Source organism: Eumetopias jubatus, unplaced genomic scaffold (genome assembly GCF_037043125.1).
Source record: "Eumetopias jubatus isolate StellerSeaLion01/CBP00866 unplaced genomic scaffold, mEumJub1_p1.0 scaffold_4, whole genome shotgun sequence".
Taxonomy (NCBI): domain Eukaryota; kingdom Metazoa; phylum Chordata; class Mammalia; order Carnivora; family Otariidae; genus Eumetopias; species Eumetopias jubatus.
The window spans coordinates 92,119,415-92,140,671 of record NW_028274810.1 but is presented as its reverse complement, the minus strand read 5'-3'; the positions used below and the strand labels follow the sequence as shown (position 1 = coordinate 92,140,671).

The 21,257-nt window shown below is 49.6% G+C and overlaps 1 protein-coding gene and 1 pseudogene across 1 annotated transcript; both read left to right on the top strand.

Moving 5' to 3' along the window:
- The first annotated feature begins 636 nt into the window (after window positions 1-636).
- On the top strand, window positions 637-20,946 carry PINK1 (PTEN induced kinase 1). The gene is made up of 8 exons (XM_028090775.2): window positions 637-1,094; window positions 10,926-11,207; window positions 12,978-13,078; window positions 16,101-16,283; window positions 16,774-16,937; window positions 17,874-18,001; window positions 18,366-18,602; window positions 19,637-20,946. Exons 1-8 carry the CDS (start codon window positions 699-701, stop codon window positions 19,892-19,894), a joined length of 1,749 nt encoding a protein of 582 aa, XP_027946576.1. The 5' UTR covers window positions 637-698; the 3' UTR covers window positions 19,895-20,946.
- Window positions 2,115-3,954, top strand: LOC114199046 (distal membrane-arm assembly complex protein 2 pseudogene; annotated as a pseudogene).
- Window positions 20,947-21,257: the final 311 nt, after the last annotated feature.

Genomic DNA, 21,257 nt, shown 5'->3' with positions numbered 1-21,257 from the left:
AGCCGAAGGCAGAGACGCTCAACCGACTGAGCCACCCAGTCACCCCCACAAGGGCCAGTTCTGACCTGGAGGCGAGCTAATGTCAACTAACCAGGCTCCCAAGGTCACTCATGCAGGACAAGTCTCACAAACTACATTCTTTAGCCTGCCTGTGTGGGTGTGGGTCTGGGTGGTCGGTTATGCAAGAGAACTCACAGAAACCTCCATCCATGTAGTACAGTGGGCAAGGATTCAACAATCAGGGCAACGTGAACTTTAATCTCAGCTCTGACACCGCATGTGACCACAGATTGTCACCACTCTTTCCATACCTCAGTTTCCTTATCTATAAAAATGACATTCCTGGGCGAAAATGAAATGAATTAGCAGATGTAAAGAGTCTGGCGCGGCGGGTGATGGTCAATAAATATTAGTTTCCTTTCTCAGTTTCTCGATTTTGCCCAGGACCAGCGATGTTCACACTCAGAACTCTTAACCCCTCCACGCTGGATTCAAAGTGCACATGGGCGAGAAGCTACCCGCCGCGCAGGTGCGCGCACGGCGCCCCCTCGCGCCCAGCCGGGGAACCGCCGGAGCGTTGGTCCCGCCCCCTCCCCCCCCCCGCCACCAGCGCCCGCGCCTGCGCAGAGGCACCGCCCCGAAGTTTGTTGTGGTGCCGAGCGTCCCGGACGCTTGGGGCACCGGGTCGCGGTGCCACCATGGCGGTACGACAGGCGCTGGGCCGCGGCCTGCAGCTGGGTCGGGCCCTGCTGCTGCGCTTCACCGCCAAGCCTGGCTCGGCCTACGTCTGGGGGCGGCCCGAGCGGCCGGGCCCCGCGGCGGGCTGGGGCCGCGGAGAACGCCCCGGCCAGGCCGCGGGACCCGGGGCGCAGCGTCGCCGGCTCGGGCTCGGGCTCCCCGACCGCTACCGCTTCTTCCGCCAGTCGGTGGCCGGGCTGGCGGCGCGACTCCAGCGGCAGTTCGCGGTGCGGGCCCGGGGCGGCGCGGGCCCTTGCGGCCGGGCCGTCTTTCTGGCCTTCGGACTGGGCCTGGGCGTCATCGAGGAGAAGCAAGCGGAGGGTCGGCGGGCGGCGTCGGCCTGTCAGGAGATCCAGGTGAGCGCAGGCCCGGGGGCGGGGCTGGGAGTCACCTGCTGCCTGGGGCCATGCGGTCAAGCTCTACCTCTGTCCCAGCTGGAAATGCGTTGGACATCACCAGTTGAGGTTCATTTGCAGTGATACTGCACTCCTGATTTGGGGCCAGCACCTCACATGTTCCCTGCCTCAAATGGCATGTTCTGGAAGACATGCTGCTAGTTTTAGTGCCGGCTGCCCCATGGCTGATGGCTTTGTCTAAGTTTTCTAAAATGTACTGACAATTAAATCATGACACTTCTTTTCCTGAGATAGTTGTCATCCCCAGTTTATGGATGAGGAAAAGTACTCAGGTGAAGTAATTTGCTCGAAGTCACACAGCTATTAGCAGACAGTGCCCAAAGACTGACGCTCCAAAGCCTGTGCTTTTAACCTAAGCCTCCACAGTTTAGCCAGTCAGTGACATAGCTGAAGCCAAAGTAAAAACAATGAACAGCAGTAGAAAAAAGACCTAACAGTTTTCAGTTAACCTGTGTAAAGTTATCAGGAGTCACTGGATATGGGGGAGGGGAGGCTTTGTAAATGCTTAAAATAGCACAGAGACCTCTGTTTCTACTCAACCAAAATCTGTATTAGGCATTTCCAGACAAACAGAACCAATAGCATATGTTTATTAAAAAAAAAAAGCGAGAGAGAGATTTATTTTAAGGAATTGGCTCTATAGTTGTGGAGGCTGGCAAATCCAAAATCTGCAGAGTAGTCAGGCAGGCAGGAGACCCAGGAAGAGCCACTATTGTGGCTCAGGTCTGAAGGCCATCTGCTGGCCCAATTCCCATTTCTTCCAGGTCGGTCAGTCTTCTGGGGTCTGAAACCACTCACGGAGTTAGCACAGTGCCCGTGTGGTACAGCGTAAGGCTGAGGTCGGGGAAGATGGAGTGACTTGCCCAAGGACACAGCTGTTTAAGGACTGGGCAGTGTCTCCCATGTTTCCTGGTTTCCAGCCCTTGTTCTAGTTCTTCTTACTCATCACCAGAGTGTCTCATGTTTGAGCTCTGGCCAATTTGGGTGACAGGTGACACGTGGTCCAGTCCCCAGCTGCTGTCCTTGTCAGCAGTAGATGTGGAAAACAGTATGGCAGTTCCCCCAAAATTAAAAATAGAATTATCATTTGACCCAGGAGTTCCACTTCTGGGGATATGCCCCAAAGAACTGAAAGCAGGGACTTGAGCAGATGTTTGTACACCCATGTACATAGTGGCATTATTCACAATAGTCAGAAGCAACCCAGATGTCCATGGATGGATGAATGGGTAAACAGAGTATGGTATCTACATACAATGGAGTATTATTCAGCCTTGAAAAGAAGTTCTGACACATCCTACAACATGGATGAAATTTGAGGACATTATGCTAAGTGAAATAAGCCAGTCACGAGCAGAGATACTGTATGATTCCATTTACATGAGGTCCTTAGAGTAGTCAGATTCACAGAACAGAAAGTGGAATGCTACCAGGCACTGGAGGGAGGAGGGAGTGGGCAGTTAGTGTTTAATGTGTTTGGAGTTTCAGTTTTGCCGGACGAAGAGAGTTCTGGAGGTAGATGGTGGTGATGGTTGCACAACCGTGTGAATGTGCTTAGTGCCATTGACTATACATTTAAAAATGATTTAAGTAGTCCATTTTATGTTACATATATTTTAACATAATTTGTAAAAATAATTTTAAACCCCTGTACGTGAATGTTCATAGCAGTGTTATTCATAATAGCAAAATATTAAAACAACCCAAACATCCTTCAGCAGATGAACTGTTTAACTCTGGTACATCTGTACATAAATATTAAGTAATAACTAGGAATCAACTACTGATACAGTTAACAACCTAAATAAACCTCAAGGATATTATGCCTAGTGAAAAAAGTCAGTCCTCAAAGGGTACATGCTGTGTGATTTCATTTCTGTAATGTTCTGAAAATGATAAAACTATAGAGATGGGGAACAGATCAGTGGTTGCGAGAAGACAGGGGCGGGGTGGGGGCAGTGCAGATACAGAGGTGGCACGAAGGAGTTCTTCTGCAGTGATAGCACAGTTCTGAATCTTGATTGTGGTGGTGATTACACAAATCTGTACATGGGATCAGTTTGCATGGAGTTGGCAGTCTAGCAAGATGGCGGCGCCCAGGGCAGGGTTGGAGCCGGCTAAGAGAAGACTGGAAGGAGGTTGAAGGAAGAGTTTGGGGGCTTTAAGAGTCCCTGCACCTGGTGGCCCTGGTCTGGAACGGGGGGTACCGGTGGTATCCATGGCCCGGGCAAGGCGGTGGCCCCAGAAGGCAGTCAGAGGAAGGGGAGGTCGCTGCTCCAGTTCCTGGCTGACCACTCCTATGACGTGGAGGCCCTGAGAGAGTACCTGCTCCAAAAGCAGGTGTCAAAGGTGCACCAGAAAAATCGACCTTTCACCTACATCACGGGGCGATATGGCCCATACTTCGGGGGTGCCTATTACATCCTGAAGCAGGGAGGCACAGTCAAGTTTCAGGGCAAGGAGTGGATATGGTCAAATGAACATGGCCACTTCTCTCTTGAGTTCTTGAAGTTCCAGGCAGTGCCTCTGGAGGCTGCCGATGTCAGCGGCTGGGCTGCCAGCTACCACGGCCCGGACAGCCTCTGAACCTCCGCAGGCTGGACGTCTCGGACCTCCCTGCCGTGTCCAACCTGGCCCTCAGTCGGATCTTGTTGGAGGAGATGCTGTCCAACTGCGAGATTCTGGGGGCTGACTGGGCTCAGGGCCTCAAGTTAGGGCCAGAGGAGCAGTCTCCAGACACAGCCAGCCTCATCCCTGCCTAGCCCTCGGCCCCCTCCCCATCAAGCTGGATCTCAGTGGACTCTGGGGAGTGTCTGACAGTTCTCCATACTTCTGTCTTCCATCTGGGTTCACTCAGCGTGGGGGTCGGGGTGGGATGAGGGATGTGGCATGGCAGATCTGCAGGTCGGAGGGGAGAGCATGAGGTTGGGGTATTTATTCCCCACCTCAGGGGCTGTGGCTGGCTGCACCCCATGCTGAAAGGTCACTGCTCCTATCATCCAGTGGGGCAGCTCTTCCCACACGCTTCTCTCCTGGGTTCCACCAGCCACCTCCTGCTGCTTCAGGCCGGGGGAGGTAAGCAGCCCCAGGGAGCTGCACCCCCCTGTGGTTTCCCAGCCCTGCCCACTACCATGTCCAAAGATTCTTCTCAAAGTATCCTTATTTGAGTATGCTGCCGTTTCCTGCCAGGACCCTGACTGATACGGAGGTGCTCCCGGCATACTTCAGGCCTGCTGCTTCCCCGTGTGAGCCAGCTCAGCCCACCACTCGCCGCAGCACCCCAGGCCTACGCTCACTAAATGCTGGCAGTGCCCTAAGTCCCACAGTGTTCCCGCTCACCAGTGTATTGACTCAGCTCCAAATTCAGCTTTCTTGTTGGCTCTGTGAAAATTGACCTGGGCCTTTGAAATAGTTTTCCTTTGCTAAGTGACAGGATAAGGTTTGTCAGTAGAGGGTCCAGGAGAGATTACAGGAGGAAAGGCTTTTGCTTCCCGGTTCCCCGCCCATGTGCTTGCTCTGCAGGCTCCTGGGCACCTGCATTGCATGCAGCCTCCCCAGCATGTGGCTCCTGAAGGGCCAGGTGGTCAGCAGCTTCCCCTGGAAACCGACCCCGTGGTTCCAAAGAGCAGTGCCTCCCTGCAAATGACTCTCCACCGGGATTTCCAGTACATGCCAAGGCACTTTACCAGTGAATCTCTTGTTATTTCAGTTTGCTGTTAAAATCAATTAATTCTTTATTTTTAAAAAATATTTTATTTATTTGCGGGGGAGGGGAGGGGAGGGCGTGCACAAGCCCGGGGAGCAGACTCCCTGCTGAGCAAGGAGCCTGATACGGGACTTGATCCCAGCACCCTGGGATCATAATCATGACCTGAGCCAAAGGCAGACCCTTAACCAGCTGAGCCGCCCAGGCGTCCCTCAGTTAATTCTTTATATTAAACTTCACCTATTAAAAAAAAGTTGCATAAAGCTGCACACACACACACACGAATGAATGCAGGTTTAAAAAGATGGTGAAAACTGAGTAAGGTCTGTAGTTGACAGCAGTGTACCAGTTCACTGTCCTGGTTTTGATACTGAATTGCTGCTTTATAAAATGTCACCACGGGAGGAAACGGAAGGGACACAGGACGCTTTGTGCTATTTTTTTTTTTGCAACTTCTTGTGAGTCTAAATTATTTCAAAATTAAATCTTAAAAAAATATGTTTCATTCTCAAAGCCACGGTTGATAAAGAATTACTCTACAGAACATTGCTTCTGCTCCGTGGAGTTTAGAAACTAGTTGGCAAGGCAAGATAGACTTCTTTCTTTTTTTTTTTATTTAAGTTAAAAGTTCTCACCCAAGGTGTATTAGCTTATAGATGCCAGTGCTGTAGGAATCCTCCAGGACAGGTTGCTGTGGGCTGGATTGTGCAGGCTGGTTCTAGAGGAGGGAGGAGCTTCAGTTGGGACTTGAGGGATGAGTAGGGATGAGCCAGGCAGAGCAACTCCACAGAAACAGGTTCGGGGAGAGGGTTAGGGTTAGAGAGTTGTATGAAAGATAAGTATGGGTACTGCACAGTAGAGCCTGGTGAAAGCTTTCATAAATAGGAAGCGCCAGGCCAAGTTGCTGAATAAAAGTTAGGTGTTTGAGCAGAAGAGTGACATGTGAACGTGAAACCGGTAACCAAGGGGTTAATAGGACTACTAAGCACACCTGCAACTTTTTACCCAGACTTTCTCCACTTGGCTTTGAAATATCCCTGCCTCTCCTCCGCCAGGGAGGCAGATTTGAGGCTTCTTCCCCCATCTCCTGATTTGGTGGCCTCTCAAAAAAACCCCAAAAAACAAAAACCCTACCTTGCTGCACTGGCTGTCTCAGTGATTTTGCTGCAGGTCAGAGGGAGCGCTTAGCCTGTGGCTAGTCAGACCCCAGCCAGTACGGGGAATGCAGTGACCAGTCCGAGAGACTGCCTGGGCTCTTTCTCCTAGGGACCGTCCCAAGTCCCACCCCCCACTGGGCACTGCCAACCTTGGGCACCTAATTTAACTCTTGCAGCAAGGAAGCAGTTTTTGGCTTTGGTTTGGACATGGGTCTCTGGATGAGTCTTTCATGTGCAAGGCCACATGAGCTTATTTCCTCTTCCTGGTGGGTTGCCTCCAAATAGGGGGATTGGTGTGGATCTCTGAGCCTTGGCCTCCTCATCTGAGAGTTGACTAGGGAGCTGTTCCGTTCAGTAGGTGAAGCCCTGGCTTTGGGGGAGGAACCCGTGCTCAGAGGTACTCAGGGCTCCATTTGGTTTGTCTGTTGCTTCAGCTTTTGGTATTTTTGGACAAAACCAGCCATGTTCTAATTGGAAAATGGAAAGTGAATTTGATTCCCCAGTGCAGCCCAAACTTGGGCAGTCTTTGTTTTGTAACACTGCTTAATCATAATATTCATTAGACTGGAGAAAAATGCCCAATTAATGGAGCCATAAATTATGATATATTTGGAAATTGGGCCTTTAAGATTTTGTTTGCATCTTGTTTGTGTATTTGTGTGTCCATGTATGTATGTTGTAAATGTGAGATTTTTTTCCCTCTACCTCTGGATGGTGTTGCTAAAATTAATTTGTAGAAGAGCTCAGTTTAGTTGGTGTAAAGGCAAGTAGTTGTAAGAATTGGGCATTCCAGGGGCGCCTAGAATAAAAGTTAGGTGTTTGAGCAGAAGAGTTAAGCCTCTGCCTTTGGCTCAGGTTGTGATCTTGGGGTCCTGGGATCGAGCCCCGCAGGGAGTCTGCTTCTCCCTCTGTGCTCTCTCCTCTCTCTCTCTCTCTCTCTCTAATAAATAAAATCTTAAAAAAAAAAAAAGAATTGGGCATTCCAATACCAAGAAAAATACTTTCAAGTTCATATGATCTGGGAAACCATTCAATATTAAAGCTAATTTAAGGTTGTTGGTTTAATTACAATGGACATGTTTTTAAAGTTGCCAGTAGTAGAGGTAGAACTTTTGTTCTGCCTGTATTTACTGAAAGTCAGGTTCATGTTATAAAGTGTTAATGGATAATCTAAACATAATTGTTGAGAACAAACAGGTTTGTTTTTGGCTTCTATTAAGGGAAACAACTCTATGTAAGGAAAGTGTGACTGATTATTTAAAGAAGGAAAACTTAGGATAAAACCTGAATATAAGAAGAAAAGTTGTAGAAGATCTATGAGAAGGGAGTCTTTGGGAAGGAATTTTGTGGATGGTCAGGACCAAGATTATGGAGATTAGTCAAGCAGTTTATTAGGGAGTGATCCACAGCAGAGGAAGAGACCGATGGTTAAGAGAACAGGATCAGGCAGGGGTCAGGCAGTGATACAACATCAACAGAAGCCTCAGCCCATTCTCTGAGGAGTTCCAAAGACCGGATTACCCTTCAGAACCATCCGAAATTGGGGCAAACGGCTCAATTTTATATACTCCTATGAACAGTCATTGGATGGGACCACCTAGGAAGAGCATGACCTCAGCAAGGCAGCTGTCTTCAGTCAGGGCCCTCCCTGATGACCACCGAGAGCTGAGGACTGTTGGCAATTCCCACAGCTGAAGGTCCTTCATTCCTGATGGAGATTCTGGCCAGCACATCCCAGCACCCACCACAAAGGCTCAGATCCATGCAGCGCCCTGGTTGGCCCTGTCTCAATGAGTATACGTCAACATGGGCCGTGACAGGGAGGGACAACATACTTTTTTTTAAAATTTCTTCTTGTTGGAATGAATGAGTTTTTACTCTCAGAAGTACATCAATGTGGGACGCCTGGGTGGCTCAGTCGGTTGAGCATCTGCCTTCGGCTGGGGTCATGGTCCCAGGGTCCTGGGATCAAGTCCTGCATCAGGCTCATTGCTTAGCGGGGAGCCTGCTTTTCCCTTTACCTGCTGCTCCCCCTGCTTGCGCTCTCTCCCTCTCTAACAAATAAATAAATAAAATCTTAAAAAATGGGGAAAAAAGTACATCAATACAAGATTGGAATTTGGTTTTCCTATTAAAATGACCATTTTCTTAGTTACTGGTCTATTTTTTTTTTTAAGATTTTATTTATTTGTTGGAGAGAGGGGGAGCACAACAAGCAGGGGGAGTGGCAGGCAGAGGGAGAAGCAGGCTCCCCACTGAGCAAGGAGCCCGGTGCGGGACTCGACCCCAGGACCCTGGGATCATGACCTGAGCCAAAGGCAGATGCCCACTGTCTGAGCCACCCAGGCGTCCCATATTGGTCTACTCTTAATAAGAAATTACAAACAAAGCCTTTTTCTCTTTATCTTTAATCTTCCTAGAGGAAGTTTCCATGTTTTGTCTTTATTAGGTCTTTGATTACTTCAGACAGTTGAATCTTAATATTGAAAGAGCTAAGTTTTGCTCTTCAGAGAGCTCTTTTTGCCTTTGGACTCTTAATGCCACCTTGGTTAAATAGATAATTATTAAGTTTTGTAATGATCTGTCATCCTCTTTAGGCATGTGTTTTAAAACCTTATGATATTTTTGGGGCGCCTGGGTGGTTCAGTTGGTTGGGCAACTGCCTTCGGCTCAGGTCATGATCCCAGGGTCCTGGGATCGAGCCCCGCATCGGGCTCCCTGCTCGGCGGGAAGCCTGCTTCTCCCTCTCCCACTCCCCCTGCTTGTGTTCCCTCTCTCTCTGTCTCTCTCTCTCTGTCTCTCTCTCTCTCTCTCTCTCTCTGTCAATTAAATAAATAAAATCTTTAAAAAAAAAAAAACCTTATGATATTTTTGACCAAATTCCCAAGATTCAACTTCTAAATGAAATCTTTTTATTAACGAGACTAGTTCATTTGGTATGTCATATTACATGGGAAACATCGTCAAATGAGTGGTGATAAACCTTAGATTATGTTATATAGGTGAATGCGATAGCCGTGATATGTCCTGGTATAATGTCGTCACTTATTCTAGTTATTGAAGCATTGTGTGTCACAGAAAAACCAGGGCCATTTTTGTGTCTTTTGTCATTTACAGTCATTGTTTTACTCTGATGCTGTTACAGATATGTTTCAGCTTCAAGGAGATTCGTGGAAAGGACTTTTGACAAGTACAGGTCTCTGATACCTTTAAAATTGTAAAACCAAATTGAGTTAAGAATTTCTGGAACTAACAGGAAAATTGCATTCAAGCAGAACAAGAATTAGTAACATGGGACTGAATGAATTGAGGAAAATGATTACTCTTGTTTGAAATGTTCCTGGTTCTTTAATGTTTGCTTTTCCAGATTTAAGGAAACTTTTTTTCTCTTAAGCTGTTATGACTTGCAGAAATTTGGTAAAATATTCCTTTGTAAACAGATATGAAACATTCATCTTTTTCTTCCCACCTGATCCCTCCAGATTGATTCAGAAACTCTCAGTATTATATATTCATGGCAATGTATATATTTGCATAAGTTCAGTAAGAATCTGCTTTTATGATAGGACACAGTTGGAAACACTGGTTATATTATCAAGGCTTTGGCTGGAATATCCTCTTTGAGGGTGACGTGCATAGACTCAGATATGACCAGTTTTAAGGAACTAAGGTTGACTTTATGGAGTTAGTGAAGCCCCTTGGAAAAATTAGCCTCGTACCTTGCTTATAGGGTTCCCAGCACCCTTACCAGGTGAATAAAGAAGGTCACTTCCTGGCAGGTGCAGGAACCTCTGGTTATTTTGGGAACCTCAAGAAGAGAGGAATTTACCCAAATCTATAGGTATTGCAGGCAAAGTCTGATGACAAGTATTACATGGCTTGGCTTCTTAGCCTTGAGAGACTATTAAAAGTTCGGTCTGAACTTCCTTATGAAAAGTTCCAGCAAAGCAGATTTTCTGTTTAAAAATAAAGCAAACCATATATGGCCAATCACTTTATTCTTGCAGCACTTATGTAAATAAATGGGCCAAGATTGTTAAAACTGGAGTCTTAATTTGGCTATCTTGGGTGGAAATGAGGGTGATTTTAGAAAGAGAAATCACACATTCGTGGAAGTTAGAGTAACTGTCTTTGGCTGTTTGTTGTTTGCCTCTAAAACTGGGCTGGATCCTGAATTCTGGTTTCCTCCAGTATCTGGTTATGATTTTCCAAACTAAAGTTTCCAATTTTCTCCCATTCCCTAAAGCTGCCCTTTCTCCTGAAGCCCTGCAAACTGAAGCTAGACAACTTGAAGTAGACTTCAGATATTTTAGAATTATTAGAGCTGTTTGGAACCCAAGAAGGCAGCTATTGTCTGCTGCCAAGGACACCAAAAATGGGACTGCTTGATTGCCCAAGGGAACAATCGGGCAGATCAAGGTGCCAGGCTGGCGGCCCACACACAGACTCCAAAACCCTTACTAGTGGCTCTAGTAGCAAAGACTTAACCAAACATCAACCCTAGTATTCCTCTGAAGGTCTAAGGAGAGCTGCCCCTCCGTAGCTCCTGAGAACCATCCAGAAGCTACCTGCCAAGCCCTTGCACAGAGAGCTCTCTCTGTAATCAAGCCTCCAACACTGTGCAGGGAGCTTGACAGGCAAGGTGGGCCAGCTGCAGAGGTGAGAAGTTTTGCAGTGTTCTCTGACTGCAGTGAAGGTACAGAGTTTGAGAAAAAATTATTCTGAATAATGGGAGAGAGAGGTAGCTTGGCCTAAGCCCAGGATGAGCAGTAAAACCCAATTTGGTTGTTTTTACTAGCTCTTGATCTTGTCAGTGAAGACCTTGCCTGGCTCTACCTCTCTCCTCCCCCACTGCCGTTGAGCCTTACTAGGCATCCTAGCTCATTGTGCGTGTTTTGTTCCTCACAGGCAATTTTTGCCCAGAAAAACAAGCTGCTGCCTGACCCTTTGGACACCAGACGCCAGCAGGGCTTCCAGCTGGAGGAGTATCTGATAGGGCAGTTCATTGGCAAGGGCTGCAGTGCTGCTGTGTATGAAGCCACCATGCCTGTGTTGCCCCAGAGCCTGGATGTGGTGAAGAGCATCAGGCCTCTTCCAGGCAGAGGCCCGGGTGTCGTTCCACAAGAAGAGGAGCCAGCTTCCCAGGCCCCTGCCTTTCCCTTAGCCATCAAAATGATGTGGAATATCTCGGTGAGGAGGGGGCCTTTCATCTTTGAATTGGACATTTCTCAAAACACCAGGGGCGCCTGGGTGGCTCAGATGGCTAAGCGTCTGCTTTTGGCTCAGGTCGTGATCCCAGGTTCTGGGGTCCCGTGGGCTCCCTGCTTGGCGGGGTAATCTGCCTCTCCCTCTGCTCCTCCCCCTGCTTGTGATCTCTCTCTCTCTCTCTCTCTCTCAAATAAATAAATAAAATCTTAAAAAAAAAAAAAAGGCAAGCCCCGGTCTTGGTGGACCTGCTAGTGCTTTTTCCCAGGAGGTAGACAGGCGGGCTCTCCATACCATGGGCGCCTGTGTAGTTAGGCTTCCTTGCCCTCTCATGCAAGAGTCCGAAGCAGTTTCAGACTGTAATGTCTGCCAATCACCTGAGGATCCGGTTAAAAGGCAGATTCTGGTCAGCTGGCCTGGGATGGGGGCTGGGATTCTGCCTTTCTAACCAGCTCCCAGGTGATGCCCATGCTTCTGGTGTGGTCCGCACACAGCAGCAGGTGCCTGAGCCCCTGGTTCCTTATGATCCAGTTAGCTGATCCAGTTAGCTCAGTTCGGGTCTGCGGTTCCCACCATCCTCCCTCATTCGTTCCCCTGACCTGCCTCCCTGGAGAGGAGAGGCCACACACCTGTCCTTCAGACTCCCCTTTCAGCCTCCCCTCTAGATCAAAGGGTTGTTTGTCACCTCCCTGCTCTCAACTCTGGGAGGACTCAGGCTTAGGGAAATTGAGTGTTCATGGCAGCTCATGCTGGACACTGAAGAATGCAGTTTCTGGTTTTGACCTGGGGGATGAAGGCTATTAGACTCTTGCCCTTCCGAGCTAGGTGCTTAGCTAACAAGTAGCCAAGGCCTTTGCCTGTGAAACAGCCAGGGTTGGCATCAAAACTTCCAGACGGGCATGCTGACTATCGCACATGCAAAAGCTAAATGACTCCTAGAGGGTTCCTAATGGATTCCACAGGATTGAAGAGACCTTTGTAATGAAATAAGGAAAATGGGTGCTTTTGCTCATCTTTGGTTCTTTGCTGTTGTTCCTTTTTACCGAGGGGCTGGGGAGGGTTGTCCTGTGATTCAGCACAACCTTATCCAGCGCAGATTTGTCCGGCTCTGCCTGTCCGCTGAAGGCAGCCTGCAAGGGGGAGTCTTAGTGACCCAGTGGCCAGTTTGAGCCTGATGGTGACCAGAGGCATTGATGGTAGGAAGAAAGGTCCCTCACCCTATCTTGCCATCTCTTCCTGCCCTGGGCACCCGAGCTGCCAATGAGATGTGATGTTGAAGCCCCCTGGGAGTTGGCCCAGATGGCATCTCTGCCTTCTCTCTCCCAGGAGAGAGTAGCTTGGCTTGCTATTTCAGAGAGTTTATCTTTTTTTTTTTTAAGATTTTATTTATTTGAGAGAACGTGAGCAGGGGCAGGAGCAGAGAGGGACAAGCAGACTCAGCACTGAGCAGGGATCCCAACGTGGGGCTCGATCCCAGGACCCTAAGATCATGACCTGAGCCACCCAAGCACCCCCAGAGAGTTTATCTTATTTCGAATTTCAAAACCAATTCTAGGAGTACCTGGCTGGTTCAGTCGGTGGAGCATGCAACTCTTGATTTTGGGGTGTGAGTTCAAGCCCCACCATTGCGTGTAGAGATTACTTAAAAATAAAATCTTCAGACAAACAGTTCTAGGCAGTAGCTGTCTGGTCCAGATTACAAGGACTTGGACCTGCTCTGGTCTATATAGCCCTGAATTCATGATTGTATTCCAGGCAGGCTCCTCCAGTGAAGCCATCTGTAGGACGATGAGCCAGGAGCTAGTCCCAGCTAGTCGAGTGGCCTTGGGCGGGGAGTACGGAGCAGTCACTTACAGGTAAGCACTCATCTGCCCACCAGACTGGCTGTGAGTTCTCTGAGAGCAAAATCCTCACCTGTGTCCTCAGAGCGGTGTCTGACAGACATGTAATAGATAGTAAGTACTCACTGAGTGATGTAGTTAACGGTGGCTTTGTTGTTGTTGGATAATTCAGCTTGGGGAAGATTGCAGATCATCTGAAGATGCAGGTGGCCGATTCACACTTGGAGCAGAGAGAGGCTGTCCCAAAATGCCCAATTCAGAATGTTGGAAAATTGATCTGACTTCTGGTTGTTAAGTAATGCCCAGGGGGAACGCCACCCATCCATACCAGCTGAACTCCATCCCCGGCACAGGCAACACTCATTCCAGTCTTGGCAGTGCCAAGAGCTTTAAAAAAAATGTGGCCCATTCTCAAGAGTTCTGTGTGCGGCAGAGGAACGAGACAGGTTGGGAGCAGAGGACAGGGTGGGAAGTGCTTAGAATCCTGGATGCTCGGTGCTGAGGGGAGCCCATTTGGAAAGGCCTCTCGAAGGGACCATCAGGGCTGCCTTTTGAAGATGAATAGGCACCACCTGGGCAGAGAGGTGGGCAGAGAGGCCACTCCACAGAGGGAAGAGGGGGCGGATGGCAGCCTGCGCTCCTAGCTCTTTGTAGGCACCGTGTCAGGCGGCGAAGATGAATGCCGCGCACGTGACACCGTGCGGTGCCGTGCATGCGACAGTGTGCTCCCTCTCGTATTTGCAGACCACCGGGAAGAGCTGCGTCTTGGCAGCTTACTAGTGGGTGGTTTCTAGACCTAGTGCTGTCAGAAGGGGGAGGGCAGACACAGGGACTCGAGAAAGCACATGGAAAGCCGCTTCCGTGGTTTGGAAGGCTCTCGTGTGCCTGAGGGGCCGTGCAGGCGGACAGAGGCAGCTGCTCGGTGGGCTTGGTGTCCTCCTCTGCTCCTCAGCCCTTGGTAGGGAATGGCTGTTGCTCCGGGGGGGCTGTTTCCCTCCGGCGGCTCCGTGTGGGGCCTGCTGATGCCTCTGCTGCAGAGGTTGTACAGACCTCCCATCTGGAGTGCTCCCTGCCGGCCTCCAGCCCCTTCCCCTGCTTGCAGTTTTTTCATAGCGTTTATCACCATCTGACCTTAAATCATAGATGGCTTTGTCTATCCTGCCTCTCCCGTTGTACTGTGAGCACTCTGAGGGCAGGGCTCTCCTGTTTTGTTTGCTGTGTACCCCTACAGCTCAGTAAATGCCCGTCGAATGATCCCATGAATTTGACAGAAGGTCTGTTACCTAAAGTACGGATGCCATCAGTGACTCAGTCCCTGAGAGCACTCTGGGCATGTTTCCATCTAGTCTCTGCTCATCTGGGGCCTCAGGCTCGGCCCTTGTGATCTGCTCCTCCTACCTCTCCCACCCCATCTCTGACCTTGTCCCATTTACCCCCTTGTGCTCTACCGTGCTGAATTCATGCCGCCCTCCCCCAAATGCACCACGCTCCGCCATGCCTGTCTTCTGTACACGCAGTTAGCTCTCCTTGGGCTGCCCTCCCCACAGCCTCCTGCCCTGCTCGTCTCCGTTCAAACACACCCCCCCACACACATGCCTCGCACGGCCATACTCCCCCCGTGGGCTCCCACGACAAGCGGGCAGAGCTTTCCCCACCGTGACATGGACAGCCTCGAGCTATGATCCTGATTCTCCCACTGGCCCCACGGCCCAAGGCCAGGAACAACGCTTCAACTCCCTTGATTGCTTACAGGGGTGCACTCAGATGGACTCAAGAGAAAGAGCAGTAGGCCACACATGGACTGACTCCACAGAGCTCGGGAACTGAGGCCCATCTTAAGATGGGGGCGGGCATCTTGCTCCCTCGGTGTTGTCTTCATGTCTCTGGGCTTCTGCTCCATTCTCTGCTCTCTGCCACCCCAGTGTCCTTATTTCTTACCCCATAGCTCTTCCATGTCTGTGTGCCTTTGGTTTCTACATCTCTGGCTTCCCATGGCCCCAGTCAAGTCTCATGGCATCCTGCACCTTCAGCTGCATTGCTGACTGCTAAGTTACTACCATGTTTTTTTCACTGGTGCTCCTCAAAAAGAGAATTGAACTGACCCCCATCCCTTTTCCCACCAACCATTTGTATCTCAGATGTGACTGCAGGCTCCTTGCCCTGAGGCCAGGTGCCCGCCCAGTGAGAGTAGGGGCTGAGGGGTGGGGCTGAGACATAGGCTGACTCACACCATCCAGAACACAGCCACTGTGCCTCACCCAGGCTGTGGGTGTGGGGCTCCCCAAGGAGGAGGGATGGACAGGCAGGTGACTAATGTACTACAGACTGCATCTGTGTCCGTTGTTCATTCATTCAGCAAAGGTTTTGTGGGGTTTTTTTTTTTTTAAGATCTTATTTATTTGAGAGAGCGTGAGAGAGAGAGCACAAGAGCAGGGGGAGGGGCAGAGGGAGAGGGAGAAGCAGACACCCTTCTGAGCAGGGAGCCAGATGCAGGGCTCCATCCCAGGATCTGGGGATCATGACCTGAGCCGAAGGCAGATGCTTAACCGACTGAGCCACCCAGGTGCCCCTCAATAAAGGTTTGAGCTCATACTACACTTTAAGGATTATGCTAGAACTTGCCATCAGAGATTCTAGGTCCTTTATGTAAGTATTAACCTTAAAACTTAATGTTACTACCTTATTCCCTTTGGCAATTGAGACTGAACCCAGAGAAGTAACCTGGCCTGGGGCTTACAGTAGCAGACCTGGAATTCAAACCATATAGTCTGATTCCAGTCTCTTAACCCCTGTGTTCTGCTGCATGGGATTGATGGATGGACAGATGGACGGACCAGCAGAGTCATCAAATGTGACACGTCATTTTTATGGGTTTGTTTTTTCACTCTAACACCAGGTTCTGCACCTGACACATAGCAGATCTACAGTACATATTTGATAAATTTAAAAAAATGGGTGAATGTCAGTATTTATCATGGCATAATTATCTTTCCAACTGTTGTATCTGATACTGGACTCTCCCATTTGGCTGAAATAGAAGATCCAAGGGAGGTCCCAAGCAACTGGCCCCTCACCCCAACATCATCCGGGTCTTTCGTGCCTTCACCTCTCCTGTACCACTGCTGCCAGGGGCCCTGGTCAACTACCCTGATGTGCTGCCCCCACATCTTCACCCCGAAGGCCTGGGCCATGGGCGGACGCTCTTCCTCGTTATGAAGAAGTAAGTAGGAGCTGGTGGTGCCTCCGTGCACCTGGGGGCACGGGGTGGCAGGGAGAAGGACCCTCACCCATGCCGAGGGCATACTGTCCCAGAAAGTGGGGTCCCTTTGGAGTGACTTTTCATGAAACCAGAATCTCCTCTTCATTCAGAACCTGGTCCTCACTGGTGTTTTTAGTCCATTTGACTCTTGCCCCCTCTCTATGGCTTGCCTTACCAGTTGTGTAAAACCAGTTCTCCTCCCTAACCCTCTACACCTCCTGGCATTGCTGTCACTGGCATGAGGAAGGAGTATCTGTACCATTACTTCCATCATGTGGGGCCCCAGCTCTCCTTTCCTAACTTCAGGATGGTGGGTGGTAACAGAAAGAATCCTTGGGGAAAAAGATCAAAAAACTTCAGGAAGAGGAAGGGCCATCATCCTAATAGTAAATAAGATGCTGGGGGACCACTGATGTGCGACAGCCAGAGGCCCTGTCACCCTCTCCACCAGCTACCCCTGTACACTGCGCCAGTACCTTCGTGAGAACACCCCAAGCCCCCGCCTCGCCACCGTGATGATCTTGCAGCTGCTGGAGGCAGTGGATCATCTGGTTCAACAGGGCGTCGCGCACAGAGACTTAAAATCTGACAACATTCTCGTGGAGTTGGATGCAGGTGGGTCCTGGCTGCACCTTCCCAGCCCCTCCAGGGGCACCAGACTTCGGGTCTGCAGACACTTAGGACCCTTCCGGTCCTTTTGGGTTTTATGTCCTATTAGAAGTTGTATCTTAATTTAGCTCTGTACCCAAGAGATGAGCAATCTCTCCTTCAAAATGGAGGCTTTCGTTCTCTTTGTGGGGCTTGTGGAATGATGGTTAATGGTCCCTGAGTTACTTTCTGTTGCTCACTTACAGAAAAAAAACCTCGGTGGTGGGAGTTTTCTCAAAGAAAAGAGAGGTAGACTTAGCTCAGTAGAAAAAAGAATTTTCAAACAGAGCTGTCCAAATGTAAGCCCAGCTGCCCCTGGAAATAATGAGTTCCCCAGTTCCCCACACAGGAAACACTGAAGTAGAGGCTGGATGGCCACTTAACCTGCGATATTGTAAAGGAGAGTCATAGATTGGGTAAATTTTGAGCTATAAGATTTAAAGTAATGTGCCATTAAATTGCTAGAGGAACTAGCTCTTTAAAGGAAGTCTGTGTGAATCCTTTTACAAATAACTAAATCCTAACGTACCTGTTTCTTAGGTTCGGACTTGGGGTTTCAAGTTCAGATCAAAGATCTTTGGGGCATAAGAGCTCTTAGAGCTAAGCGCCATCTACTGAGTAAACCAGGAGCAGCTCCTTCAGTCTTGGGATAGCTCCGATTACTGATCAGTTACATTGAGCCAAAATTCTATCCAGTTCTTTGCTTGAGGGCTGTGGTTTCCCCGGAAGCATCTTTGTGCTCCTCTAGCTGGCCTCCCATTGAGCGCTCTGGTGAGTGGCCAGCCACTGCGTTCCTGGGCTGATACTGCGTCCCTGTTAGCCCCTCAGCCACACCTGTAGGGCTCCTGCGAAGGCCTCTCAGAGGAGAGAATCATCACTTACCTCTGCCCGTTCCTTCCCCAGATGGCTGCCCCTGGCTGGTGATCACAGACTTCGGTTGCTGCCTGGCTGACGAGCGCACCGGCCTGCAGCTGCCTTTCACCAGCTGGTACGTGGATCGGGGCGGAAACGGCTGCCTGATGGCTCCAGAGGTGAGTCCCGCCGGGCATGGCCTGTGCCGTCAGCACACTTCTCCATCTGGTTCCCGCTGACTGAGAGGATGAGACTCGCTACCTCATTACCTACTCAACACCTCTGTCTTTTCTGACCCTTAATTTGGCACAAGTCCCTTGCCCTGTCAATCTGGCCCTCCCTAATGTTTACAGGAGATGTGCGTTTTGTCAGCACAGAGTAGGCAGCCTAAGCAGATTCTTCTGGGTCTGAGCCACAGCTCACTCAAATCCTGGGTTCCTTGGGACGGGGTTCAGATTAGCCTGTGAGTCAGGTGCTGTGTAGGTACATGAATACGTTAGGAATGCCAGCAGCTTGAAGCTCACCTGTTGCTTTCCCAAGCAGGTGTCCACCGCCTGCCCTGGCCCCAAGGTGGTGATCGACTACAGCAAGGCGGATGCCTGGGCCGTCGGTGCGCTCGCCTACGAAATCTTCGGGCTCCCCAATCCCTTCTATGGCCAGGGCGGGGCCCACCTCGAAAGCCGCAGTTACCAGGAGGCTCAGCTGCCTGCACTGCCTGAGTCAGTGCCTCTAGATGCAAGACAGCTGGTGAGGTCACTGCTCCAGCGAGAGGCCAGCAAGGTAAGGCTGTCCCCAGGTTTGCAGGGATCGTGGAAGTTTATGTTCCATTGTAAAGATCAGGTTTGGGCAAGACTAGAGTGACAGATGGCTCCTCTTACAAAGATAAAGGCCAAGTACAGGAGAACAAACTCCAGTATAAACAGGAGTAGGGGAGCTGGCCAGCAAATTAGAATTCCAGCAGTGCAACTCTTCTTGGCTTTAGTGGCTTAAGTTACTTAGAAGAAGATGTTTTTTTTTTTTTTTAAGATTTTATTTATTCATTTGAGATACAGAGATACTGAGAGAGAGAAAGCATGAGCAGGGAGAGAGGCAGAGGGAGAGGGAGAAGCAGCCTCCTCGCTGAGCCAGGAGCCCGACGTGGGGCTCAATCCCAGACCCTGGGATCATGACCTGAGCCGAAGGCAGACGCTTAACCGTCTAAGCCACCCAGGCGCCCCGAAGAAGATCTATTTTTAAGAAATGTTTAATGGAGTTGTAGTTTATAGGAACAGTTGACACCTAATGAGACGGATGTGAAGACCTCTCCCAAGAGCAGATCTGAGCATTTCGAAATTAAAAAGGGAAAATAAAGGCTAGCCAGTTTGAAGCCGTGATTGGGCATGGCCGGTCCACAAAGGCAGACGGGGTTCAAGCTACTGTTCTACCGCTTCCTCCCACTGGGTGGCATGCTGGCAGGAGCCACAGCCCGTGCTCACTGCTACCAGTTTACGAAGTGATGAGAGGACCCCGCACTCCAGAGAGTGCCAGGACCCAGGCAGTTTGTGGGCCTTCCTTGATGGGGAGGCGATTTCAACAATGCAGGCTGCCCGGGGCACATGTGTACACCTGGAAAAGCCTGGAACGGGGTAGAGAGCATCCAGCAGATGTCAGGTGAGTGAATGGTATTATAGGAAGGAGAGACAAAGGGATGGACAAGAATTTGGTTGGGGCCAGAGAAGGGGAGACCCTAAAATAAGAATTCATTAACAAATCAGGTTTTGGGTTGAATGCTTCGCCAAGGATGTTCTAAGCTCCTGCTTCCCTGCCTGTTGCAGAGACCATCTGCCCGGGTAGCTGCTAACGTACTTCATTTAAGCCTCTGGGGTGAACATACTCTAGCCCTGAAGAATCTAAAACTAGACAAGATGATTGGCTGGCTCCTTCAGCAGTCAGCGGCCACTCTGCTGGCTGATAGGCTTACAGAGAAGAGCTGTGTGGAAACCAAGATGAAGATGTTATTTCTGGCCAACCTGGAGTACGAAGTGCTGTGCGAGGCAGCCCTGCTCCTCTTCTCCTGGAGAGCAGCCCCGTGAGGGCTCTGCTGTCGCTGGCATATCACTAAAAGAACTTCACAACGTGTGTGGTGCTGGTCTGCGAGGGCTGCGGGCAGGCTCCCAGGCCGAGGGCAGGCGGCGCTAGAAAAGGCCTCAGGCTTGGCAGCTAGAAGGAACAGCTGGTGGCAAAGGTCATGGTCTGTAGCTACTAACTCACGCGAGCTGTGCGATTCTTAGGTGCGTCGTGTAACCTGCGTGAGGCTCTCACCTGTGCTGTGAGAACTGGACCAGAGCCGAGCCAGAGGGGCTGGCAGACTCTCTGCACAGGGCTTGTGGTCAGTAGTCCAGCTGTCACGGCTACTCCACTGTTGTTAGAGCACAAAAGCAGTCCGAAATGCGTAAATATACTGAAATTTGAATTTCATGTGTCACTAAATATTTGTCTAAATTTTTTTTCAACTATTTAAAACCTGAAAACCACTTTTGGCCTGCAGGCCAGACTGACCAGGCCATGGTTTGCCAACCCCTGGTCTAGATGAATCCAAAGGGCCTAACTCTAAAAAGAAATGATAATTAATCACTAGGCCCCCTGTGTGTAAGTGCTAACAATGTGTAAGATCGGAGTACAAATCAAGAGTGAGTTCAGCAGGTGAAAAGAGGGTCTGGAACTGGTTAACTGTGGGCCAAAAAGCCCTACCCGCCTCCCAGACCTCTGCAAAAAGTCCATGGCTGAGCAGATCTGTTAGAGGAGGGTCCAGGCAGCACAGGACTCCAGGAATGAACTCTGGCTTGTTTGAAAGTGGCAGCCAGGACCTCGGTCTGCATGTTTTCGGAACTGGATGCTGTATTTGATCAGTATATTCAGGTATCAGAATGAAGACACAGCCAGCAAGGCCTGGAAAGCTCGGGGGTGTCTCTAAGGAAGCACTTCTGCACAGCTTCCTCCAGCTACTGAATCAAGTCTAACAGCTAGAAGCAATGATGAAATGGAAATTAACAGTCTGTTGTTTTACTTGCTGATTGGCCTTTTGACTAGCATTTCTTACGGGAATTGTGAAGAATTAAATGCACATTTACAACTGAAGAACACATATTTGCTTTGAATTGAGTATGTGGCTTTAAGAGTGATTCTTACACCCTAATAAAGACAAGAAAATTCTGTGAGTAGAGATCAACAGTGGGGAAGGGATTTCACATTAATTTTACACATGCTTTTTAGAAATCAACTACTGCTTAAAGCAAGGTGAACATACATGTCAACTCTATAATCCTATTGGAAAGTCAAACACCTTGGTGTATTACTAACCATGTCCTCTCCCTCAAAGTTCTAGGATTTCGTGTTTAAGGGAAATGCAGTCCAGGGTCAGCAACACTGTTTTGTGTCTCACCATTACTGCACAGC